Source organism: Typopeltis vanoorti, chromosome 21, assembly GCF_054136105.1.
Source record: "Typopeltis vanoorti isolate ZY-2024b chromosome 21, IOZ_Tvanoo_1.0, whole genome shotgun sequence".
NCBI lineage: Eukaryota > Metazoa > Arthropoda > Arachnida > Uropygi > Thelyphonidae > Typopeltis > Typopeltis vanoorti.
Genome location: NC_143569.1, coordinates 99,933,571 through 99,960,335, shown reverse-complemented (window position 1 = coordinate 99,960,335; position 26,765 = coordinate 99,933,571). Strand labels below are relative to the sequence as shown.

The following is a 26,765-nucleotide window of genomic DNA, read 5'->3' as shown; positions in this document are numbered from 1 at the left end:
TCAATGCTATAAAACCCCTTTAATATCTTAAAAGTTTCTATCATGTCCACTCTTTCCCACCTATCAACTAAACTTTGTAACCCACAAACTTTCAATCTCTCCTCTAGGGAGTATTCCACAGGCCTGTCACCAGCTTGGTCACTCATCTCTGAATCCTTCTGACCACTTCCTCGTCCCAAAGAAACTCAGGTGACCAAGTCTGTGCTCAGTAGTCAAGATGTGGCTTATAAAGAGGGATAATAACTTCCTCATTTTTACTTGTTAGCATGTTTTTCAACTTCCAAGTTGAAAATTTGGAAGTTGAAAAACTTCCAAATTTTCCACCCCCTATTTTACCAACTTTTGCAGTATTCCCTCTGAACTTCAACTCTTTGTCTACCATTATCCCCAAGTCCCTAGCCTAATCAATTTCCAATATGATACACCATATGCAAACTTTTCAGCCTGAAGTGTTGAAACCTACTAGCTTCATATCCATTTGCATCTTCTCCAGTTTCTGTATTAGTTTCCCATGTGATATTCTGTCTGATGCCCTCTCAAAGTCAAGTAGTATCATGGTGTAGTCATTACCTTTATCCAATTCTGCTGTCACTTTATTATAAAATGTGAATAAGTTATCAAGACAGGACTTACCCTTAGCCTTGCTGCCCACTATAGAGTATTGCATTCCTATTCACCCACCGTTGTATTTTATCTTTCACAAACTTTTCCAATATTTTAACAACCACTCCCGATATATTATACGGTCTGTAGTTGCTACCTCTGTCTTGTAGCCACCCTTATGCAATGGTACTATCTTACCCTCTTTCCACTCCCTTGGAACACTGCCAGAACTGAGACCTACATTGAACAACTTCATCAGAAGCAATGCTAATTCTTTTGCACATTCACAAAGTACATGGGCTGATATGTCATCCAGTCCCACTGCTATATTCACATACATATTTTTTAATATGCTGAACACCATCTGTTCATCTCCCACAATGTTGATATGCATCTCTGCAATATCGGCAACTTAAAATCACCACCTGGATGATGATACCTTTCGCAAAATGATCACTCAGCAATTAAACTATTTCTTTTGGTTCAGTCACCTTCCTACCATGAGCATTGTTTCAAGTTATTTTACCATAGTCATTTTTCCTCTTACTTGCTACATAATGAAAAAACTCTTTGGCCTGTTTGACTAATTCTAATACGATATTATATTAAGTTTTTTTTTTGTGTTTGGAGGTTCTTCCATCATGTTCTAGATGCTATGTAGGTTGATGGGTCCTCCAGATTCTTGGAATTACTAATCTATCATTTTTGTTTAGATTTGGATGATGTTTCAGCATCTCACAAGCATTCTTGAACTCTCTTTTAAGGTGGTCCACCCCCTGAAACAGGGTTCGCCATCCCAATTATATTATATTAAGTTATATTAAGTTTTTTTTTTGTGTTTGGAGGTTCTTCCATCATGTTCTAGATGCTATGTAGGTTGATGGGTCCTCCAGATTCTTGGAATTACTAATCTATCATTTTTGTTTAGATTTGGATGATGTTTCAGCATCTCACAAGCATTCTTGAACTCTCTTTTAAGGTGGTCCACCCCCTGAAACAGGGTTCGCCATCCCAATAAGAAAAGATGAACATAAACACCACATTATATTCCTGCATTATGGTAAAACAGGTTTGTCAGACCATGCACTTCAAACATGCCACAGCATCAACTGAGAAGCCACCAAGTCCCTTGTACTGCACAAAAACCTGATTTGAAAGAAAGTTCAATGAAGCTTGTGAGATGTTGAAATATCATACAAATCTCAATGAATCATGGATTAGTAATTCCGAGAATCTGGTGGACCCATCTGCAACCGATATAGCATCCAGAACATGATTACAGAACCCCAACATGCAAAATCCTTAATATAAGAATATAATTACGGCTATTATAGCCTGTTTTTATTTAGGAGTCCTAAACAAAAAACAGGCTATAATAGCCGTAATAATATTAATAGTGTTTAAGAGGAGTAACATGGGAATTTTCCCAGAAACTATACTTAATTAATATAAGAAGACTGTAGAAATGTGTTTAATGTAGTTCCACTATAAAAGTTTATTTTTATTTATTTAGCTTTTTTTTTAAAGATCTGTATCTTTATATCTTTTTATATCTATACATATGTAAAAATGTATTTTATTTTGTTAATTAATTTGTATTTCTGTATATTTTTTATTTGTTGTTATTATTATTTTATTTTATTTTCACCAGATGTCAGGCTAGGGTAAATAATTAACAGAGCATAAGTATTTATTTCACTTTTGTGTAGTGTCATGTAGCTTGTGTCCTGTGCATGTGAAATTTTTCCTGATGATAACCTCAATACAGAGGTCAAAATGTTGAGTGTTATTTTCATAATTATAAGTAAAGTAATTACATTAACACGTGTATTTGTGTCACCATAAGTTCTTCACCATGAATTTACTCAATTATACATGTCCACAAGGAGATGTGCTTTGCATTATAGAGTACTAAGGAAAGTGATGGGAATTAGTCCACCTTTGCCATGCGTTGCCCCAGTCCTGTAGACACTCCAGGCACAAACTTTGTTTGCTTACACTTGGATAAGGGATTAAACTAAATATACAATTTATAGTCTAACCAAGTGAAAAAAAACTTCCATCAAATTTGACAGCTGTTTGCTGCTGATAACTGGCCTGGTTGGTCGAGTGGTTAGCATATCTGCTCTCCAGCCAAAAGGCTGCTGGTTCGAATCCCACCATGGGCATGGATGTTTGTGATTGTCTGCAAAAATACTAGTAGTGGTGGTGGGCGGTAGATGGCATTGGTGTGGATGATGAAGGTAGTTGCGGTTCATAGTAGTTGGTGGATTGAGTGGTGGAGACAGAGAGCAGTAGAATATGTGCCCTCCCTTGATGAGTCTTTGGACTCCTGGAGGTGTCATGTAATAATAATAATAATACAATGAGAGGCAAGATAACCAGGATTGTGACTGATATGCATTACTTGCAGAATGGTTTGAATAGACTGGAGTTGTAGAAATGTGAAAATGGTATTTTCACAGGTCATTTACTTACATTGAAATGACTTCAATGTTAGTAAATGTAAAGTCATGCACTTTGGTGTGATTAGATATCCAGTGCCAAATTATATTGTGGGATTATGCTAGAAGCAACTGTTCAGGCTAGGAATCTTGGAGTTTTTAGTACACAGGAAGTTGAAGTTCGAAAGCTAGATAGCGATGCTGAAATAAACCTTGACATGTAAGGAAGTAAGTTTGCCTCTTACAGATCCTTGATATATAACCTAACCCAGACTAACATATGTACATCTGGTTTCTTGTTTTCCATGATGATGCTGACACGATGAAGATGAGAGAGTGTGTGTGTGTGTGTCTGTGTGTGTGTGTACAAAGGAGAGTGTTAAAGATGATATTGGGATTGTGAAATGCAGATTATGATGATAGATTGAAATTTTGTGGACTGCAGACACTAGCAAAAAGGTGAAGGATGGGGTATGATTGAAACTTAACTTTGGAAAGGGTCATACAGGATATCAGTAGGTGAAATAATTTTATGGAGGGTAGGGAGAAGATGAGATGTATCCAATTGAAGTTGAAAATGAATGCAGTCAAGAAGTGGATGAGAGTTAAATTTTTCTCTTATAGAGCGGTGCACGATTGGAATGGTTTGTCTTCGGAGGTGGCGAGTGTATTTAGTGGGAATGAGCTCAAGGACAGATATGACTGCTGGTGCAGATAATGTGTGGTCTCTTTTGATGAGTCCATGACTCCCTGCAGCTCTCTCTTAATAATCCTATGAAAAAATAAGGAAGGCTTTATTTTGTGTGTGCATGTGCGTGCACGCATGAAGATGATCAGCATAGAAATGGAATACATCAGGATGTGGGTGGGTTAATTGAGAATGAGCAGATGTATGTGGTAAGCAGTGACAAAGGTCATTCAGCAAGGGCAGGTATGGTGGAAAAATCAAAACAAGTGGCTTGGTAAGGACTAGTTATACACCTAAAAGTGAACTGCTGTGTTTATGAGGGTGGTCTAAAAAGTTCTCGGCCTAACAATGAAAAACGAATTTATAATTTCAAATAATTTTTATTTTTCAACATAATCTCCCTTAAGACTAATACATTTATTCCAGCGATACTCCAGCACCATTATTCCATCCCTGTAGTGGTTCTCAGTAAGATCTGCAAAATACCCCTCTAGAGCTACAATTAGATTCGAAGAAAAACGCTGACCAGCGAGGAAGAGTTTTAGTTTTGGGAAGAGATAGAAGTCAGAGGGAGCCAAATTTCAGGATGTTCCAACAATTCATAGTGCAAATCCCTTAATTTTCCCATTGCCAAAACACCTTTGTGGGCAGGTGCATTGTCCTTATGAAAGATGATTTTTTTCTTCTGCAAAATGGGTCTTTTCTCACCAATTTTTTTCGTCTAGTCTAGTTAAAAGATCGGAATAATATTCCCTGGTTATTGTTTTACCCTTTTCAAGACAATTAATAAACAAAATGCCTTTAGCATACCAAAACACTAATGCCATGACTTTTCCTGCTGATGGAACAGACTTTGTCCTTTGGCGCTGAACAACTGGCTTCTGTCCACTGTTTTGAGTGCTGTTTGTATTCTGGGTAATGGTGAATCCAAGTCTCATTCACAATAATAAATCAATACACAAAATCTGTTTTATTCTTGTTAAAATACTCCAAGCACTTGAAAAATCAGAGATTTTCATGCGAGTGTGTTTTTGATCTGTTGTGAGCAAGCACGCAACCCTCTTGCACAAAGCTTTTTCATTTGCAATTCTTCATGCAAAATATATCCAACACAATCTTTGGAAATGCCTACAGTCTCAGCAATTTCACGCACTTTGATTTGCCAGTCATCCAATACCATATCATGCACTTGATCAATGATTTCTGGTGTTGTTACACTTTTTGGACTTCCTTTATGTGGATTATCTTCAAGTCTGGTACGGCCACATTTAAACAACTCTCAGCAGTCCATTTCTTAATTGTTGAAAACAAAGGTGAAGAGTGCCCATAAACTTTTATGAACGTCAAATGACTTTTGGCATCGAACCTTCTTTTACAAAGAATTTTATAACCGCACAGTACTCAATTTTATCCATTTCAATGGATACAGACAACAGTTTTGCTTCAGACAGCTGTATAAAACAAACTACTTGAAAATTATTATTATTATTAATATTATTATTATTATTATTATTATTATTATTATTATGTGACACCTTTAGGGAGTCCAAAGACTCATTGAGGGAGAATGTGCCAACAGCATTGAATGGTTGATCCCTTCCAACTACTAACCACACTCAAACTTGCTTAACTTTTTTCATGAGCCATTAGTAGCAGAGGCCTTACCAATCGACCAACCTTTGCTAGCTTACATTGAAATGACTTCAATGTTAGTAAATGTAAAGTCATGCACTTTGGTGTGATTAGATATTCAGTGCCATATTATATTGTGGGATTATGCTAGAAGCAACTGATCAGGCTTCTGGAGAATGACTTGCAATTTCACATGGATGCTTATGACAGATGTACCAACTTAGAAAAAAATCGTGCCGATAGTGTTGCCATCTATGGTCAAGGCCAAGAACCTTTCAGACCACCCTCATATTTACAGATGCTAGGAATATCAGAAATAAAGGACATGAAATGGCTTCATTGTTTGAGTTTATTTGCTCCAAAATCATTGGAATAAGTGAAATTTGGTTGAATGAAGTTAATATCCTAATGGGAATAGAAATGGAAAGGTACAGTATTTTTCAAAAGGATAGAAAGAAAAAGAAGGGAGGGGGATGCTGCTGATGATAGCAAGGGAATTATTATTATTATTATTATTATTATTATTATTATTCAGGCCTCCAAGGAGTCAAAAGACTCATCGAGGGAGGTTCTTTCTAAGACATAAAGTCTGTCAAGACTCATCGAGGGGAAGTCCCCCCCTGAGAAACACAAAGTTTATCATACCACTCCTTAAACCCACTGACCGTTCTCACTCCCACCACTCCATCAGGCAATGCATTCCACGGCTCAACCACCCTCCACACAAAGAAACCACTCCTTACCCTCTTGCTCACAGTTTCCTTTCGTAACTTCCAGGGATGGCCTCTTGTCATCACTCCTTCCCGCTGATCAACCAAGCGAAAGAACTCCCCAGTGTCAACCCTGTAACCACCTCTCAACAGTTTAAAAGTCTCAATCATATCACCTCTCCTTCTTCTATCCACCAAACTCTGCAGTCCACATTCTCTCAGCCGATCCTCATAACTATCCTTGTACAGTCCTGAAACCATCTTTGTCATCCGTCTTTGTATCCTTTCCACGGTTAATTTATCCCCTTCAAATCCTGGGGACCAAATCTGAGAACAATAGTCCAAGTGTGGTCTGATCAGAGACTTATACAACGGAATGATAACCCTCTTATCTCTGCAGGTCAGTGTCCTTCTCATAATAGCAGCAATCCTCTGTGTTACCTTCACCACCTTTGCAATATGTCCCCTAAACTTCAGGTTTCTATCAATCATCAACCCCAGATCTCTTGTCTCCCCTACTTCCTCCAGTATAACTCCTCCCATAGAGTATGCAGCATCCCATCGATGTTTCCCAAACCTCAAGACCTTACATTTTGCTGCATTAAACTGACACCCCCATTCATTTGCCCATCTATCTAGCTTATTTAAATCCTCTTGCAGGGCTACCACATCTGCACTATTACTAATAATCCTTCCAAGCTTCGCATCATCCGCAAACAACTGAATATCCCCCTGCAATCCACTGGCTATGTCATTGATATAAAGGTTAAACAATATAGGTCCTAGTACTGAGCCCTGTGGGACCCCACTTGTAACCCTCTGCCTCCTGGAAACTGCTCCACCATACACAACTCTCTGATACCTATCAGACAGCCAATTCTGAATCCAGTTGACCAATCTGACATCCAGACCCATGTGCTGCAACTTAAATATCAGCTTATCATGTGGCACCCTGTCAAATGCCTTCGCCAAGTCTAAGAAAATTGCAGTATATGCCTTTCCCTCATCTAATGCTCTTGTAACTTTATTATAAAAGGCTAGCATATTGCTAAAACAAGAGCGTCCTTTCACAAATCCATGTTGATTCTCACAGATAACATTACCCTCATCTGCCCAATGCTGTACACGGTCCCTCACTACTTTCTCCAAGATCTTAACAACTACTGATGACACACAGACTGGCCTATAATTAGACACTTCCAGTCTGTTACCACCCTTATGCAATGGCACTATCTTACCTTCCTTCCATTCCCTGGGCACCTTTGCCAAAGCCAGACTTTCATTGAAAAGCCACGTTAAAGGTATTGTCAATTCCCTAGCACATTCTCTCAAAACTCGTGGCGAAATACCATCCAGTCCCACAGCTTTACTGACATCCAGAGTACTCAGTATCTGAAACACACTCTCCTCCTGTACCTCCAGACCTCGTACCAGTCCTATCCCTCTAGCATTATGTCTGTAAGGTGCAGGATGAAAGAGTAAAATAGTGGCAACAGTTATGAGGCAGTGTGATGTGGGATGGAAATTAACAGGAAGATATATTTGGTTGCATGTTGCTATATAGCAAGGGATTGTGGAGGGTGATGATGAAGAAATGTATAAACAACTTCAATTAGTGAACCAACAAAGGGGAATTATTATGGGTGATATTTTAATTATGGCAGTGTAGATTGGAATGAAGTGATATCATATGGGAATAAGGAATATTAATTTCTTGAGTTATTGAGAGACAACCATCTCAGGCATCATGTAAGGCATCATGGAGGGGACACAAGGTTTGAGAGTTTTAGATCTGATCATTTCATCACTGGATGTAATTGTGATTGGGATTTCACAGTTTTCTCCATTTGGCGAGAGTAATCATGACATAATCACTTGTGTTTTCTGGCTAGCCATATGTAGACTTCTGTGAGGAAAGGATATATTTGGAAGTACAAAACTGGTGATTATGACAAGACTAGGAGATGGCTTTGAGCTATAGCATGGAACGAGGAGTTGAGTGGTAAGGAATGCTGCTTGGAAACTAAAGGCAGTACAAGATGAATAATAATAATAATCAGTTACATGAAGAGTATGAAGAACAAGCAAGGAGAATGACCCATTTAATAAGGACAAGAAAAATGAGCAGAAATTAGCAAATCAGGCAAAGAAAAACATTAGAGAGTTTTTTAGATATGTCACAAGTAGAAGGAAGAATGATTATGGTAAGATGATGTTAATGGATGAAAATGTTAGAATGTTAACTGCTATAGAAAACATTGTTGAGGTATTCAGTGATCAATTTATAAGGGTGATTAATCCTCATCAGGGTGACATCATGAGAAACTTAAGTGCAGAAGACATAGAAGAGGATGGCTTAATTATGAGTGAACAGGAAGTATATGAGGAAATAAATAAGCTTGATGTCAATAATGGGATAGAATTTGATGGCATGTCACCACGTGTTTTAAGGGAATGTTCCAGAAATTGGCAAGGAAAGTGACGCATTTAATAAGGACAAGAAAAGTGCATATGATCAGAAATTGGCATGCCTGTTTAATAAAAGTCTTACTACAGAATAAGTTCCAAGAGAGTGAAAATAAAATAAAACTGTTCCACAGCATAGAGGTGATGATAAGGTTGTGGCTTCTGGAGTTGTGGTTAAAGGTACTAGAGAGATTGGTGAGATGTAGAATACAGAAATGTGTTGATAACAGCAGTATTCTGCAATTATCAGCATGGTTGGCCAGCTGTTTAGATTGCCAAATTTGACAGTTTACCAAAAATCCACAAACCCAATTCCCCACTCAGGAATATAGTAGATGCTACCAATGCACCTTGCTATAGACTATCTAAACAGCTGGCCAACTCTCTGATCCCCCTCACCGGAAGGTCCCTTTCCTATATAAAAAACTCGACCCACTTTAAAGGCCCTCACAGAAAATTTAACCTTGAAGAAGACAGATATATTGGTAAGCTTTGATATCTCCTCTTTGTTTACCAATATTCCCTTAATTGACACCTTATCTCTCTTAGAAAACGTTTTTCCCTCTGACATCTTAGATCTCTTTTCCTTTGCCATTAACTCTGGGTATTTCTCTTGGAACAACAAAATCTACAAGCAGATAGAGGGAACTGCCATGGGTTCCCCCCTCTCACCCCCCTTGCCAATTTCTATATGGAAGATTTCGAAAAACGAGCCATAGACTCAGCCCCACTCAAACCTTCTATCTGGCTAAGATATGTAGATGATGTGTTCTCTATTTGGCCTCATGGCCCAGACACGTTAGACTCCTTCCTCAGTCATCTCAATAGTCTACATCCAAGAATCCATTTCACTATGGAAAAGGAAAAGAACAATTGTTTACCCTTCCTGGACACCTTAGTCACACGCCTGCCTAATGATACACTTACCTTCACCGTATACAGAAAACCCACACACACAGGCAGATACATTCACAAACTCTCCCACCACCACCCCTCTCAACAATATGGCATTATTAAAACTCTTACCAAGAGAGCCCACAATCTTTGTTCCAGTGGAACCGCCCTCACTACTGAGCTTAACCACATACACAGCACTTTCCTCTCCAATGGCTACAGCGATCACAGTATCAAAAAAATAATCAACTCCTCCCCCATTTCCCGTCCTTCTCGTTAACAAGATTTTAAAAATGCCATCACCATACCCTACATCCGTGGCACATCCGAAAAAATAGCCAAGATACTAAAACAGTACAACCTACACACAGCATATAAGCCCCACTGCAAACTGGCTACCCTTATCCGTTCTACGAAAGATCAGCTCCCTCCTCTCTCTCTGCCTGCAGTTTAAAAAGTACCCTGTTCCTGTAAGCTGGCGTACTTTGGACAGACAGGTAGATCAGCATCCATCCGTCTAGAGGAACACAAGTCTTACATCTTCAAACACAACTATGGCCATTCAGGCTTGGCTGACCATGTTTTGGACACCACCCACAGGGTATCATGGAAGAAAACCACCTTGCTCCACCACAGCAAATTCAAGAAAGAGAGACTTTTCTTAGAAGCAGCAGCAGCTCTCAAAAACCAACCAAATCTCAATAAATATGGTTGCATTAAGCTTCCGAAGATTTGGGAAACACTCATCACCAGAGTTCCCACCTTACATTCCAGGCCACCTACTACTGCCCTTAGAGGGCGCTCTACCTAGATAGGACTTTAGTGTCACCCACGTGGTTGGGCTTAGTATTGTTTGTTATTTGTGTATATGTTACATTAATTGTTTTTGTAATCCCCGTAGATGTCCTAGTGACTAGGACGAAATATAGGAAGTATTAAATTCTATTTTAATTCTTTTTGAGTGTTGTAAAAAATCCATTAAGCCTCCAACATGAAGAGTGACTAAGTTGGTCAGTGATGTAAAAAATGCTCCCTACATTGATAGATTGAGAGCTTGTGGATTGCAGAGGTTGGTTGATAGGCGGAGAAGAGGGGATATTATAGAAACATTTAAATTACTGAAAGGTTTTTATAGGATTGATGCAGGGAAAATGTTTCAGCTGTGTGATAGTGATGGAAGAACAAGAGGTCATCCCTGGAAATTAAAGAAGAGTGTGGTTAATAAGGGTGTGAGAATAGGGTTTTTTGCCTGGAGGGTAGTGAATGAGTGGAATTCATTGTCTGACTTAGTTATCAGTTCTTTGTTTGTAAATGAATTCAAGAAGAGATATGACAGATATTGTTTTGCTAGTTTAGGTCTCCCATGATGAGTCTACTGACTCCATGGAGATACCCGTAATAATAATAATATAAGCTTTTCAGAGGTTGTTATCAGGTTGAAATGGAAGAGATTTTTCATAGAATGGAGGGGGAGTAGAACAAGAGGTCATTGCTGGAAACTGTATAAGGAGGATGTGGGCAGAAGAGTGTGGACAGGATTCTTTATATGAGAATTGTTGGTGAGTGGAATTCATTGTCAGAGTATGTTGTGAATGCAGCCACAGTGAATTAGTTTAAGGCATGGTTGGATGAGCTTTGTGTGTGATAGTGTGTACTTCCCAAGATGAGTTTCTGACTCCATAGAAGTCAGATGTTCATAATAATAATAAGAAGAAGAAAAAGAGGAATTTTTGTGGCTAAATGTGCAACTTTTTTCTGGAAGAAATTTTGTTTGAGTTTAAAGCACTTTCAAAATATGAGTGTCACCGATTTAGTATACTTATTATCTCAGTTTAAAAGAGGTATTGATTTGTTACCTTTGATTTGTGTCATGTTGCACCTTGTATAAGGTTTTTATTGATTTACTTGTTTATAAGTTTCTTTGGATGTACTGTAAATAGTTGGATATCATAATACAAACTTTTTATGTTCTTAAAATTTAATAAGCATGCTGCTACTTTACTAATACTGTATATCAATTCAATAGTTGTTTTCCTTTTATTTCTATTAAAATTGGATACATGTATATCAAAAATCTGAATAAGTATACAGTATATAAAAAATAGCTTAGCATCTTCATATTCAGTGTATATATATATATATATATATATATATATATATATACACACACACACACAAGTATCCCTCGATTAACACGGTTAATTAATCCCTCGAAGTTACTGCTCATATCAAAATCACGTTAATCAAATCTAATAATCAATGGTAAAAATTACAATTCGTCCATCATCGATTATTATATTAATAATTCGTTTTATATGGTACTCTTTTAGGAAAGATAAAAAATGAATGCAAAGTAAAAGTTTAATAAATACTTGTACCTACATTATTTACTGCAATTTTTTTTATCAAAAGAAGTTATCAAGAGTCATTTGAACAGTTTTAGTTTTTTTCTTATTTTTTTCTTATCAGCATAAATTCTATGATAACAAGCAAAATGACCTACAGACCTCGGCAAACAAGCAATGAAATATAAAGAAAAAACACTGCAAATATAATACATGATAGTACAAATTAAGTGGATATTGAATCCAACATTATTTCATAGCCGAATATAGAAACTACAAGAGTTTCATCCTGAGTATATAGAAACTAAAAGTTTCGGCGGATGCAAGCATAAGCTACCTTATGGGCAACTCGTAGTAAAGGTGGAGTAAGCTCCAGATCACTTTCCTTAGTATTTTTCATAATGTAAAGCACATCTCCTAGAGGAGATATATGATAAAAATAAGCCTTTAGCTTATTTTTATCATACTAGAAATTATTGAACAAAGAATAAAAAACTAACAAACAACTAAACTATACTATACTGACATCAGAGGTCGCGGTATATTTCTCAGATACAATTTACTGTCAGATATCACAAACCTTTATATAGCATGTATTTAACCAAACTGACAGCAAAAAACAGTGCAGAATAGAATATCACTCATAACATGTGAATGCACAGCTACTCATGACCTCCAAGCTATACACTGAATTGTGTAAGAATATTTATATTAAGCATTTGGCATGTATCTCCGTCAGATCAGCTGCGAGCTCCACAGGGTTAAAGGCACGTTAATCAAAACTTTGCCACGTATATCAAGGGATTGCCGCAATTAATTTTGCCACATTAATCAAATCCCGCGTTAAGCAAGGGATACCTGTATATGTATATATATATGTGTGTGTGTGTGTGTGTGTGTGTGATACTTTATCTTGATGTATATATACACTAGTACCATATATATATATATATATATATATGTATGTATGTATATATATATATATATGTGTGTGTGTGTGCGTGTGTGATACTTTATCTTGATATACACTAGGACCTTTTTGTTCTGGGATTTACGACCTAAGAAGGAAGGTGCAGATATTAAAAAATATGAGAAACCTAAAGGTATCGGAGAGTCACCTTATACTTTTCTGGACATGACCTGGAAGCCCATTCATAGAGTAAGTTATTATTCTGTAAATTAAAATAAAAACTGTTTTCTTAATAAAAATTTTTAACTGACATTTCAATTAAAGGATTCTTCTTCGTTATCTCATTATTGTGTCTGAATCTTGGTTATAAATTTTATAAAATCAGAATAAGAAAATGTTACAAAATCAGTATTGAGACAAATGTGACAACCAGGCTCAGGAATGGTATAAAGAACAAACCAACAGCATGACAGCCATGGTGGGATAAGAGTCATATGAAAGAAAGTGGCAGAACAGGCCAAATGAAATCTGAGGGAATTACTTTTATGTGATGAATAAAAGGAAGAATGACTATGTAAGGCTAATTTAGTGAATATGGATGTTAGGAATTTGTCAGATGCACAGCAAATAGCTGAACATAGTCTTTGGTAAGGCATAAATTCCATCAAGAACCATTAATTCTTTGGAAGCCGAGGTTGAAACTAGATGGAAGAGAGGTAGATGAAGTACAGGTATTAAAAATATTGCAATATCTAGGTGAAAACACAATATTGGGATGAGATGGAATATCAGCATGAGTGCTAAAGAAATGTGTGAGAGAATTAGCATTGTCCTATCTTAAGTGTTTCAGTCCTAACAAGCATGATTCCAAATGATAAGAAGGAAGGCAAGATAATTCATTTATACAAGTAGGATTATGACTGAAGCAGTCAGCTATAGATGAATCTGCACTTCTGAAGTATTGGAGAGGCTAGTTATGATACACATCTAAAGGTTGGACAGTTGGTTAGTTAAACATAGATTATACTTTATCTGTCTGCTTACATTATACAGTAGGTGACAGAAAAGTTGGGTGAGCAGAATGGATGAAAAGTTATTCACAAATCTATAGTAAATTTTATATCATGGGTGGGTTAAGGATATGTTTTTCTCTTTTATCAATTTTATATATATTTTTGTATTTTTAATTTGTTTTTATATGGTACAGAAACCCTGCTCTTGAAACCAAACGCCGAACTTGAATGCATGATATACCACTGGACTTTGTCAAATCATCTGACAGAATTCCACATGAAGATTATTATACAAACTCAAGGGGATAGGTAAGCACAATAGTCTTAGAGCACAAATAGGAGAGTGGCTGATTGATAAGTATTAGAGAGTAATATATGTACATCACGATTCTAAGAAGATCCTGATGATTGGAACACCACATGGTTCTTTTCTGGAATTACTGCTGTGAACTTGCATATGATTGAATTGAGGATGGTCTTTGGGAAATATCCATTTATATGGTGATGATACAAAGTTAGTTCAGGTGATAAGAGTATATATCTCATACAGAATCCTTGCAGGCCAGCTTGAATAGTTGATTCTATGGACAAATGTTAATAAGTGTCAATTTAATGCTAAGTGCAAAGTTATTTATTCTGTGTTGAGTATTACTTAATGTAACACTTGGTTTTCTGCAAGTGGTTGATGAAGCTAGAGCATTAGGAATAATGCAGATGACAGTGGCAAGTAAGTTAAAGTTTTGGATCACATTGCTGATGTTTTTAAGTTGCTGCATTGGATAATTGCAGATGAAGAGAACACCAACTTGTAGGAATAAGGACACACTATTCTCCCACTCGAGGTTTTGATGAGCCAACAACTGGATTATTGCGCTCAGATATAATCTCCAGGATTCAACAGTGATAAAGAATCATTTGAAAAGATCCAGCATCAGTGACTAATGTTTGGTCTATGGAATTTTGCATATGAAGACAGGTTAAAGGAATGTGTCTTCAAAATTTGAGAAATAAAAGGAGAAGAGGAGAGGAGAGTATAGATATAAGAGAATTTTTGCATTTCAGGTTGGGGAAAAACTCAGAGTTCATCTCTGGAAGCTGAATAAATGTGTGATCAGGAAGCACATGAGGTTCAGGTTCTTCTCATGAGATAACATCTGATTATTCATGTGTGTGTGTTTGTGTGTGGTGAGTGAACAGAATGAGCAGCCTATTGATATTATACCTTCAGTAAATATTTTCAAGAGAGATATATGCCAGTATTCCCTTAACATTTTATGCTCAATGACGTGTCATGTCAACTAACTTGGTTTCATAATAAATAGAAAAAGAGAGCAGTGAATTTCTGCAAAGTCTGAATGCCTGTAAATTATCTATATGTGCCTTGCTTATTTCATTTGTCTTGTAGGGTGAACTAAAGTTTCCAGGAGATAAAACTGCCATTGCAATGTGAAACCAGCTAGTTTTCTTCAGATGGGATTAAAACCCAGGTCCTTTGAAACAAAGGAACCGTATATGCCAGGTGATTGACGAGGCCAGGGATTTGGGAGTGTTGGTGGATAAGGAGTTGAAGTTTAGAGGGTACATCGCAAAAGTTGCTAAATCAGTTCATCAAATCACTTGGTTGCTGAAAAATACTTTAACAAGCAGAGACAAACAGGTTAGTGTTCCTCTGTATCGAGCCTTGATAAGACCCCATCTGGACTAATGTGCCCAGATTTGGGCGCCAGGATTTCTTCTTGATGGGGAGGAGGTGGAGAGGATCCAGAGACGAGTGACCAAGATGATAGCAGGTCTGTGGAATGAACCGTATGAGAACAGGTTGAAGATTTGTGGGTTGCAAAAATTGGTTGATAGGCAGAAAAGGGGTGATATGATTGAGACATTCAAATTACTGAAGGGTTTCTATAAGATTAATTCAGAAGATATTTTTGAGAATAGGACTGGTGGTAGGAGGACTAGGGGCCATACATGGAAGCTGGGCAAGAGTGTGGTTAGAGCTAGGTTTTTTAACTTGGAGAGTGGTGAATGAGCGTAAGCTGCCAGAGTCTGTTGTGGGTGCCATGATTATGAATGAGTTCAAGGCGAGGTATGATAGATATTGTGTGAATGTCGAATAGTTGTTCTTGACATGATGTTAGAGCCTCCCTCAATGAGTCTAAGGACTCCTTGGAGTTTCCCATAATAAATATAATAATAATAATCACTAATGCCTAAGCTATGAATGATCTTAAAATTATCCTTCGACCTAAATTATGTATGCAGATATCTACAAGTGGCTGAACTTTTATATCCTTTCTGATTTTATCCACATCCTACAATACAATGAACAAAAAGCTGCTGTTTATCCTACAGCAGATTTATAGTGAACCTTTGTTTTTTTTTAACTTCAATATAGGATTTTATATGCAAACCTTTTCTCTTTTACCACTATAGCAAGTTATTGTAATGAAGCCAAGCATTTTCCTAAACTTAAAAATTTAGTATGAATAAAATAGAATAAATCATTTGCAAAATTAGGATATAAATAAATGCATAGGTATCCTTACATCCTGCTCAAAGAGTGTACCAACAGATTTCAATATTTACTAAAGTGGTCCACGCTAGGGCAACTCGTAAACGTCGGTAGGAGTATTCCGATAAGCTCTCTGGTCAACTTATTTTTATGAAACTTGCATAATTTCTACATTTGGCTTTGAAATAATGCTGTATCTAATATCCACTTCATTTTTATAATTTTTGCATCTCCGAACTGAAGCCTTTTGGCTCTTTGTTTTTAGTAAATTTTTTATGCACCAACTGAGAGTTCACTTATGAAAAATACACCTCTCTGACAGAGGTGGACTGGGTCTGAAAATATTGGTTGCCAGGAGACATAGGGAGCCCACCCACAACTATATGACTATCATATAGCCATATAGTTGTGGCTATAGAATTGTCAGTACCCTTGACCATTTTGTTTAATTTGAGTCTTGGGTCTGGGTTAAGCCTGATGGGATGGAAAGAGGTGAAAATAGTTCCACTGCATAAAGGAGGTTCCAAGACTGCTATTGTAAATTACCGACCGATTAGCACATCAGGAATCGTTGTCAAGGTCTTGGAGAAATTAGTCAAGAAAACAACACAGGATTGGATAGATGAAAATGGGATATTGTATGGGGGACAACATGGTTTTGTGAAGGGTAGATCATGCCTGAGTAACTTGCTCACGTTTTATAACACAGTGATGGCTGAACTGGATAAGGGTAATGGGTTTACAGTGATTCTACTGGACCTTGCAAAGGCCTTTGACAGGATACCACATGGAACTCTAATCAGTAAACTGGAGCAGATGGGGATGGATATAGGGTTGGTGAGATGGATAGGAGGGTGGTTGATGGAGAGATACCAGAGAGTGGTTTATTCAGGAGTTGAGTCCAAAAGATGGCTTGTGACTAGTGATGTGCCGCAGGGCTCTGTTCTTGGACCACTACTTTTCAATTTGTTCATCAATGGTGTAGGAAAGGATCTGAGAGGAAGTGTTCACTTGTTTGCTGATGATGCAAAGTTGGGTAGAGCAATTGTGAGTGCACAGGATGTCAAAATTTTACAGGATGATTTGAATAGTTTGGAGGACTGGGCTAGGGAAAATGGATGTCAATTTAATGTGGCAACGTGTAAGGTTATGCATTTTGGGGTGAAAAGAATAGCAGCAGTATATCACATTGGAGGAACCGTACTCCAGGAGATTGATGAGGCCAGGGATTTGGGAGTATTGGTGGATAGGGAATTGAAGTTTAGGGGGCACATTGCAAAAGTGGCTAAATCAACTCATCAAATCATGTGCCTTCTGAAAAATAATTTAACATGCAGAGCAACAAACAAGTTATTGTTCCTCTGTATTGAGCCTTGATAAGACCCCATCTGGACTACTGTGCCCAGTTATGGGCACCAGGGTTTCTTCGTGATGGGGAGGGAGTGGAGAGGATCCAGATACGAGTGACCAAGATGATAGCAGGTCTGTGGAATGAACCTTATGAGAACAGGTTGAAGATTTGTGGTTGCAAAAATTGGTCGATAGGTGGTCAAATTACTGAAGGGTTTCTATAAGATTAATCCAGAAGATATTTTTGAGAATAGGACTGGTGGTTGGAGGACTAGGGGCCATACATGGAAGCTGGGCAGTAATGTGGTTAGCAGGGGTGTTAGAGCTAGGTTTTTTACTTGGAGATTGGTGAATGAGTGGAATAAGCTGAGAGAGTCTGTTGTGGGTGCTACGACCATGAATGAGTTCAAGGCGAGGTATGATAGATACTGTGTGAATGATGTCAAATAGTTGTTCTTGACATGATGTTAGGGCCTCCCTCGATGAGTCTGTAGACTCCTTGGAGTTACCCAGAATAATAATAATAATAATAATATCATTTAATTTTTATAAGAAATAAATAAACTTTTCAAAAAATACATAAGTGGAAAAAAAGGTACAATTAAAATTTTGCAAAATAAATGTATATTTTTTAGTAATTACAGTGTACATATAGTGTACATATTACTGGCTGTATCCAGTAGATACTAAATGTAAATACAGATTGTTATAATTGAAGTTTTAAATTATTTTTTATTTTATTTTAAATAAATCATGGATATTTTAAAATAGTTTGCTTGTACTGAACATTTTACACATTAACAGGTAATTCAAAAGCATATTGCATGCAGTCCTCTGTATTAAGAGCAATCGTTTAAATTCACTAGATGATTGTGTGAATCTTTGGAGTTACCCGGAATAATAATAATAATAATAACAATATCATTTAATTTTTATAAGAAATAAATAAAATTTTCAAAAAATACATAAGTGGAAAAAAGGTACAATTAAAATTTTTGCAAAATAAATGTATATTTTTTAGTAATTACAGTGTACATATATTGTACACATTACTGGCAGTATCCAGTAGATACTAAATGTAAATACAGATTGTTATAATTGAAGTGTTAAATTATTTTTATTTTATTTTAAATAAATGGTGGATATTTTAAAATAGTTTGCTTGTACTGAACATTTTACACATTAACAGGTAATTCAAAAGCATGTTGCATGCAGTTCTCTGTATTAAGAGCAATCATTTAAATTCACTAGATGATTGTGTGAATCTGTCAATAATTGCTTCTGCATCCAATTCATCTAACAACTCCTTTTCAATGGATAGCAACATGTATGATTCCAAGTTCTCCTCAGATAGTGAATTTCTTAGCCTTGTCTTTATGATCTTTAGCTTTGAAAATGTCCTCTCACATTGGACTTGAGTACAGTCATACCCCAAAGTTATGCAGTAGGTGGGACCAACAAAAAAGCGTGCAAGTCGAATTCGTGTAACTTGGGGTATTATTTTGCATGTAATTTATACATATACAAACATATAAAAATTAGTTAATTGGGACCAAAGGTTTACAAAAACACCTATATTTTTTAAGAAATATAATCATAATTGTAGTTTTTCATACATTAAAAAAAAGAAAGTTATTACAATGTCGATGGTTTCATAAAATCTAATAGTTTCGTCTGACGGCATAATGTCTTTTTCTTGTCACGCAAAATTTCTTCATAGCAAGCCAAGTTTTTTTTATTCTTTGTGGCGAGGAACGAATTGTGGCTACAATTCATTCCTCGTCAGAATCTATGTCCTCCAAAATCTGTAAACCTTTCTTTGATGATTGTTCTTACTGTGGATTCCTGTAGATCGAACTTCTTTGCTAGTGCCTTCAAAATTTAAGGATTTTGAAGGCGCTTCATTCCGCCTTCAAAATCCTTAATAATGTTGAGTTTTGTTTCCAAAGTCAAAGTTTTTCTTTTCTTGCTAGCTGTAGAAGAATTGGACTTGCTTCTTTTGGATGACATTATTTTTTTATGTGTTAAAATTTTTATCAAGAACATAACACTAAACAATCTCAAGGTTTATAGAGTGTAAAAATCGCGTATGAATGGAGACCGAACGAAACACGTCAGTGCTTGTTCACAGCATGTACGACACTGGCGAATGCGGCCGACGATGGAGAGATAATGACTAGTGGTGAGGTGTGAAACGGGACAGGAATATGTACATATAAAAAAACGCGTAACTCCGGATTCGCGTAAGTCTGGGTAGCATAAGTTTGGGTATGACTGTAACTGATAGTGTGCAGATGACTTTATAAAGTTCATAAAAGTTATCATATGCCTTGTCATGAAGTCTATTGGATGCCAGAATTTTTAGTACTCACGATGGGCAAGTGCTACAAATTTTACACTTGTTGCAACTGGAATCCATATTCTCATTATCATTAAGTAATAGCTTTAATACATCAAAGTACGAAGCAAAAGAAAACAATTCCAATATTACTTGATCATTGCTGATTTGTGGACACAGCTTAATAATACCTTCCAATGCTTCACCTTCGAGACCCTTTTCTGCAATAGTTTTAAACTTTGCTGGGTCCAAGCAGGATAAATCTTTATACAACTTTTTATGTTGTACAAAGTATGAATCTAGTGACTGGACAATGCAGTCCATTATTAGGTTAAACACATTTACTCATTTATATTTAAATATTAATTAAATACATATCTTTTTATAAAACCCAAAAAACACAGCAAAAACGAGGTGAAGAGCTGACAAAACACAATCAAACTGAGGCTGATGCAGTGAAAAATATTTGCTGTCTTTGCAATGTATGCAATAGTTCAATAGAAAGCTGACTCCAGCTGCATGTCACGATCTCAGGGTGGGATTCCCAGCTAAACTTTATTGTGTAGTCGCAATATTAAAAATTCGAGCCTTTATAATGTATGCAATGGCCTCACATAACCCGAATCAGAATTATTTTTTCAGAGTTATTTATTATATTCTTAAATATAAAATATCCTTGAAAAATTATTTTATTAACATTTTTTTATTAAAATAGTAATACAACATAAATTGTAGTTGCATATACAGTAATAATATTGGAAAGTCTATTATATTTTCAATCTAATAGGTCATTTTAAAAGGTCATTAACATATTGTCTAATGTTTAAGGGGGTCCACTTCATCATGAGCCCACTTGCCATCAGGCTAGCTGACACCCTGACCAGTCCGCCACTGCTCTCCGACATTTCCAGTTCCTTAGTATTGAAAGAGAGTTTTTGATGTCTTAAGGTTTCTGCCTGGTCTCTGAAGAGAACCAACCAATTTGAAACAGCTGTCAGGCCAGTGAAACCTTATCGAAAAATGGACAAAATTAGAAAATGAATATATGGATGCCTGGACAGCATTCAAGTTTTCTAAAGTGATCCACGACAGGGTGACTCATAAATGCTGGCAGGGATATTCCCATAAGCTCTCTTATCAACTTATTTTTACAAAACTTTCATAGTTTCTATATTCGGCTTTGAAATAATGCTGGATCTAATATCCACTTGATTTTTATAGCTTTCAAGATTTTTGAGAAATGTGATATCGTAATAAGGTTAGATTTTCAGCAATATATGATTGCTCTATTAACACACTAAGATTGGAAGATTCAGTTGATTTAGCTCTTTTATAAAAACATATCAAACATTCAAGTTTGATATGTTTTTATATGAGCTGTCGTTGTAGTTCTGAATCAATATTTTCAAATAATTCAATTCAAAATGTATTTTTGATCACAGATTACAGATGCCCACTGATATAACAGAAATATCTCATAAAGAATTAAGCATAATCAGATTCCTTCTTGTAGAACTCAGACAATCAACAGTAAAAGAAATAAAAACACTAAAAGAAATTCTCGACATGCACAAACAAGAAATAAAAGATCAATTAGCGACTTGCTAAGAAGTCTTAAAATTCAATAATGAAAGTGTGCAAGAAGAGGTAAACTTGTTGAAAGAAAACTTAAAACCACTTATGGAAATTCAAGGACATCTAAAGAAAGAAAATAATGAACTAAGATCAGAACTGGCAAAACTGGAGAACAGAAGTTGAAGAATCTCACCAGTTGGCTTACCACCAAATTATACAAATTGAAGGCATTCCAGAAGAAACACAGAGAACTTAACTGCTGTAGTGCAAAATTTAGAGAGAGGTATGAAAATAGAACTTACCAGTGAAGAAATAAAATCTACTCAACAGATTACAAACAGAAGAACAAAAGGTCGTTTCACATATCACAGTTCATCTCTTAACACAACTGGCTTGAGAAAGACATCAAATGTAATTGTTCCTGAAAAGAAAGTCCTATATATGTGAACGATTATTATTATTATTATGTGACACCTCCAGGTAGTCCAAAGACTCATCGAGGGAGAGTGTACCAACAGCACCGAATGAATGATCCCCTTCCAACTACTAACTGTGCTCGAACTTGCTTAATTTTTTGCATGAGCCATTAGTAGCAGAGGCTCTACCAATCGACCAACCTTTCTAACATCATACTAGAGAAATCTGCTATATCTTTCCATAAAAGAAAAACAAGACAAGCACTACAAATGCCATTGGTTCAAAAACTCAGATATATATGAAGAAAACAGATACATCACAAAGAGTATCCACTAATGCAAGTGATCTGGAAAAATTGTAAAAATATCCCTTGCTTGTCAATACAAAAATTCTTCAAACCTGTTATAATTCATATATTAAAATTTATATACTGTGCTTACATATTAACATTCTTAGTGTAAAAAAATATTGGCTATTACTTCAGGCTTATCTCCGAAAACACACAGGTTATGTAGACACTATAACATTACCAGAAATTTCTCTAACCAACAAGGAGCTTAAACTGTACAACATAAACAGCTTCCATGAAGCTGTTTATGAAAAAAAGAAAAGGTGGTGGGATTTACATTAAATAAAAATACACAGTAAGTCAGTTAAAAATGAAATTTCAGACAGCTGAAAACAGATCACTATTAAACAGAGTTTAATACTGATCTCCATTTATAGGCTAATAGTTGAAAATCCTAAATTATATTATTTCTAGAGGAACTAGATACCTGGCTAATAAAAATAGAAAACCTCCATCAGCTATAATTATAGCAGGAGGCATGAACATTAACACCCCAAACACCGAATCAAGCATGCAGCTTAATTACATATATTATCCAACTTTGGCTTAACAGCAACCATTTTATCTCAATTCAGAGAAATTGATAAACAAAATAACAAGTGCACTGCTAATTACTGTTATTATAATTAATTACATATATTTAAAAAAATAAATGTCCTTAGCATTGTATAATAAATGTATCGGAAAGGTAATAATTATCACCATCGTCATCCTTTCAAGAATTTAGGCCCACTGGCATGTTCTGGTCTCATTCCATCTTTTCCTTGGCCATCTTGGACTTTTATGTCCTATAACTGAATGGTATTGGAGTATCTTTTTGGATAGAGTACATATTACCCCAATTTTGCATTGTCATATTCGTGTTCAGCACCTTGAAATCTATAAGAAATGACTAAATTATTCTGAGGAACATGACTTTTAAAATTTTGTTGTCTAGTGTTATTAGGTCATTTGTAAACAAAAGGAAGCTATACTTAATATCCTTGATAAACAAAATAACAAATACACTACTAATATATTGTACTTACTATTACTGTTATTATAATTAATTACATATATTTAAAAAAAATAGATGCCCTGAGCATTGTGTAATAAATGTATCAGAAAGGTATTAATCATTATCATCATCCTTTCAAGGATTTAGGCCCAATGACATGTTCTGGTCTCATTCCATCTCTTCCTTTTCCATGATCCAGTTTCAGTTTAAATGCTGGTTTTATATTTTTCCTCCATTTCTTTTTAATTACTATTTAATTAAATTACTATTTAATCTATATATATAGATATTAATAAGAGTGGTGACAGTGAGCATCCTTGACAGACCCCCTCTGTTTATTGATTTTCATTCTGTAACTTTTTCATTCATTCTTACAGCTATTTGCTTATTTTGATACATTTTAGATATTGTAGCAAGCAGCTGATTTGGAATGTTGAGATTCTTGAGTATGCTCTAAAGTTTGTTCCTTAAGATTCTGTCAAAGCTTTTTGGTAATCTACAAATTCTATGTGTGTCTTTATGTTGAATTTGTAATGTTTTTCCATTAAGATTTTTAATGTAACAGCTGGGTGAATGCACAATCGTCCTTTTCAGAAGCCATTTTGCTCTTCACAAGTTTATCTTCTACATATGATTTAAGTTTTGAAGTTATATTCCTGCATATAACTTATAATATTTAGGAGACTTATTTCTCTGTAGTTTTCACAGTTGTACTTATCGCCTTTTTAATATATTGGAATGATAATTGTCTTATTCCATTCTGCCATATATTATTAAATAATTTAAAAAAGTCATTTGAAGAATGGGATGGATGCATATTTAATAATAAATTCTATATTTATTCCATCTTCTTCAGTGATTTTCCTGATTTCCTTTGTTGTATTGCTTGCTGGGTTTCTTGTAATTTTATTTCTTCTCTCATATTATTATTATTATTAACATCTGATCTCCATGGAGGAAGGAACTCATCGTAGGAAGTACACACAATGCTCATCCAACCGTACTTTAAACTGATTCAATGTGTCGACATTCACAACATACTCAGACAATGCATTCCACTCTCCATGCAAAGAACCTTCTCCTTACTCCTCTGCTCACACCCTCCTTATACAGTTTCCAGTGATGGCCTCTTGTTCTACCACCCTCCCATTGTATGAAAAATCTCTTCCATTTCAACCTGGTAACAACCCCTGACTAGCTTATATGTCTCAATCATATCCCCCCCCCCCCTCTTCTTCCTATTCACGAGGCTCTGCAACTTAAATTCTGTCAATCTGTCCTCATACTCCACATTCCAAAGACCACTGACCACCTTTGTGAATCTTCTCTGGATCCTTTCCAACATATCCTCATCACCATGAAAATCCAGGGACCAAATCTGTGCACAAGAATCCATATGAGGCCTGATTAAGGCCTTTATACAATGGCATCAAAACCTTTCTATTTCTTCATGTCAGTGTCCTCCACATCATTGTCATGATCCGATGTGACATCGTCACAATTTGTGCAATGTGGCCTTTGAATTTCAGGTCCTTGTCCACCATCACTCGCATACAGTTAGAAGTTAGCATTATATCAGTTTTAGTTTCATTACTATCTTGCCATAAGTTGCAGAAGAAGCCCAACCAGGTTTTTCCCTTTGATTATTTCAAGTTTTACCTACTTATTCATATTTCCTAGAATTTTATATGTATTTGGTCTCTTCACTGTGAGAATGTCTTTCCAATTTTGCTATGAAGTTATTTCATGTGTCTCTATTTTTACAATATGCTTTTTTTTTTACTATTGCTCTTTTGAATTTATAATTCATTTCTTCTTCTAGTGATTCTGTATTTTTCCATTGTTATATGCTTCTTTCTTGTCTTTAATTATTACTTCAAATTAGCAAAGGCATTTGACAGGGTGCCACATGATAAGCTGATATTTAAGTTGCATCACGTGGGTTTGGATGCTAGGTTGGTCATCTGGATTCAGGATTGGCTGTCCGATAGGTATCAGAGAGTTGTGTATGGTGGGACAGTTTCGAGGAGGCAGAGGATTACAAGTGGGGTCCCACAGGGCTCAGTATTGGGACCTATATTGTTTAACTTTTATATCAATGACATTGTCAGTGGACTGCAGGTGGATATTCAGTTGTTTGCAGATGAGTCAGTTGTTTGGGGAGAGATGTCATCTCAGTTATTATTATTATTATTATTTAGGCCTCCAAGGAGTCAAAAGACTCATCGTGGGAGGTCCCTGCTAGGAAACACAAAGTCTATCATACTATCCTTAAACTCATTGACCATTCTCACTCTCACCACTCCATAGGCAATGCATTCCACGGTTCACCCACCCTCCATGCAAAGAAACCACTACTCACCCTCTTGCTCACAGTTTCCTTTCGTAACTTCCAGGGATGGCCCCTTGTCATCACTCCTTCCTGCTGTTATTATCAGCTCTTCTAATGCTATGACCATATCCAAAACTCTTGAAACTCTTGTTCCCTCTATTACATGTTGCCTGAGACATTTGTTCCTCAAGAATTCTAGAAGTTCCATTCCCTTATTACTACATGCATTTTCCTCTTCCCAAATTATACTGCTTTAGTTAAAATCTCCCATAACAATCATTCTTCTTGCACCTGCCAAGTTCAACTGCCTAAACATCTCCTGCTCCCCACCTTCTGTGCTCCTTGACTTGTAGCAACACCCCACTAAATATCCTGTCTTGTCCACCTCTCCCTCAAAGCATACGCTTTCATAACCATTAGTGTCACTGCCTTCCAAAGCCTCCACTCTTAGAAGACATCATTACTTATCATGTGCAGTACTCCACCATTGTGTTCTCCCTTCCTATCCTGCTGAAAAATACTGTACCCTGCTACTTCTGTTCCTGTTATTATATCATCTTCTGTCACTCACATCTCAGAGATTCCAATAATCTTTGGCCAGGCTGATGTTGTCAGTGCCACCAATTCATCTCCTTTATTCTGGATACTCCTGGCATTAGTATAAAGCAGTGGTTCTCAATCGGTGTTCCCTGGAACACTGGTGTTCCGCGTAAGATGAATAGGTGTTCCACAAGAAGTTCTGAAATTTGTCATTTTTAAATTAATTTGTCAGCACAAATTAATTTAATGATGGTTTAATTGATGTTTAATTAATTACTAATTAATAATTAATCATCAATTATTGATTAATAATAAAAATCAGCTAAATTACCAATTAATTATTAATTTATACATTACAAAATAACCAAGGTGTTCCGTGAAAATTTCAGGATTTGTGAAGTGTTCCGTAGTTGAAAAAAGTTTGAGAAACACTGGTATAAAGCATAAAAATGTCACTGTTTCTATACCTACCATTATCCCCTCCAGATCCACTGGAGTCAGCATTACTTTATGTCATCTCCCTTCCCCAAAGCACCCATTCCCATTCATCCTGGGAATTTTGGTTTCCCTGCATTGAAACACTGACTCGTTCAGAAAACAGCAATCTCTCCAGATGCCTACATCCTTCCTCATTCAAATGCAAGCATTCT

At 36.2% G+C, this 26,765-nt stretch overlaps 1 protein-coding gene across 1 annotated transcript in view; it reads left to right on the top strand.

The window, feature by feature from the left end:
- The window catches only part of mmm (missing minor mitochondria), a 375,927-nt gene that overhangs the window by 149,764 nt on the left and 199,398 nt on the right, over positions 1 to 26,765 (top strand). Inside the window, exon 7 of the mRNA XM_090411202.1 lies at positions 12,815 to 12,941. Coding sequence (XP_090267328.1) covers positions 12,815 to 12,941 — 127 coding nt within the window. The remainder of the gene's footprint in view (positions 1 to 12,814; positions 12,942 to 26,765) is intronic.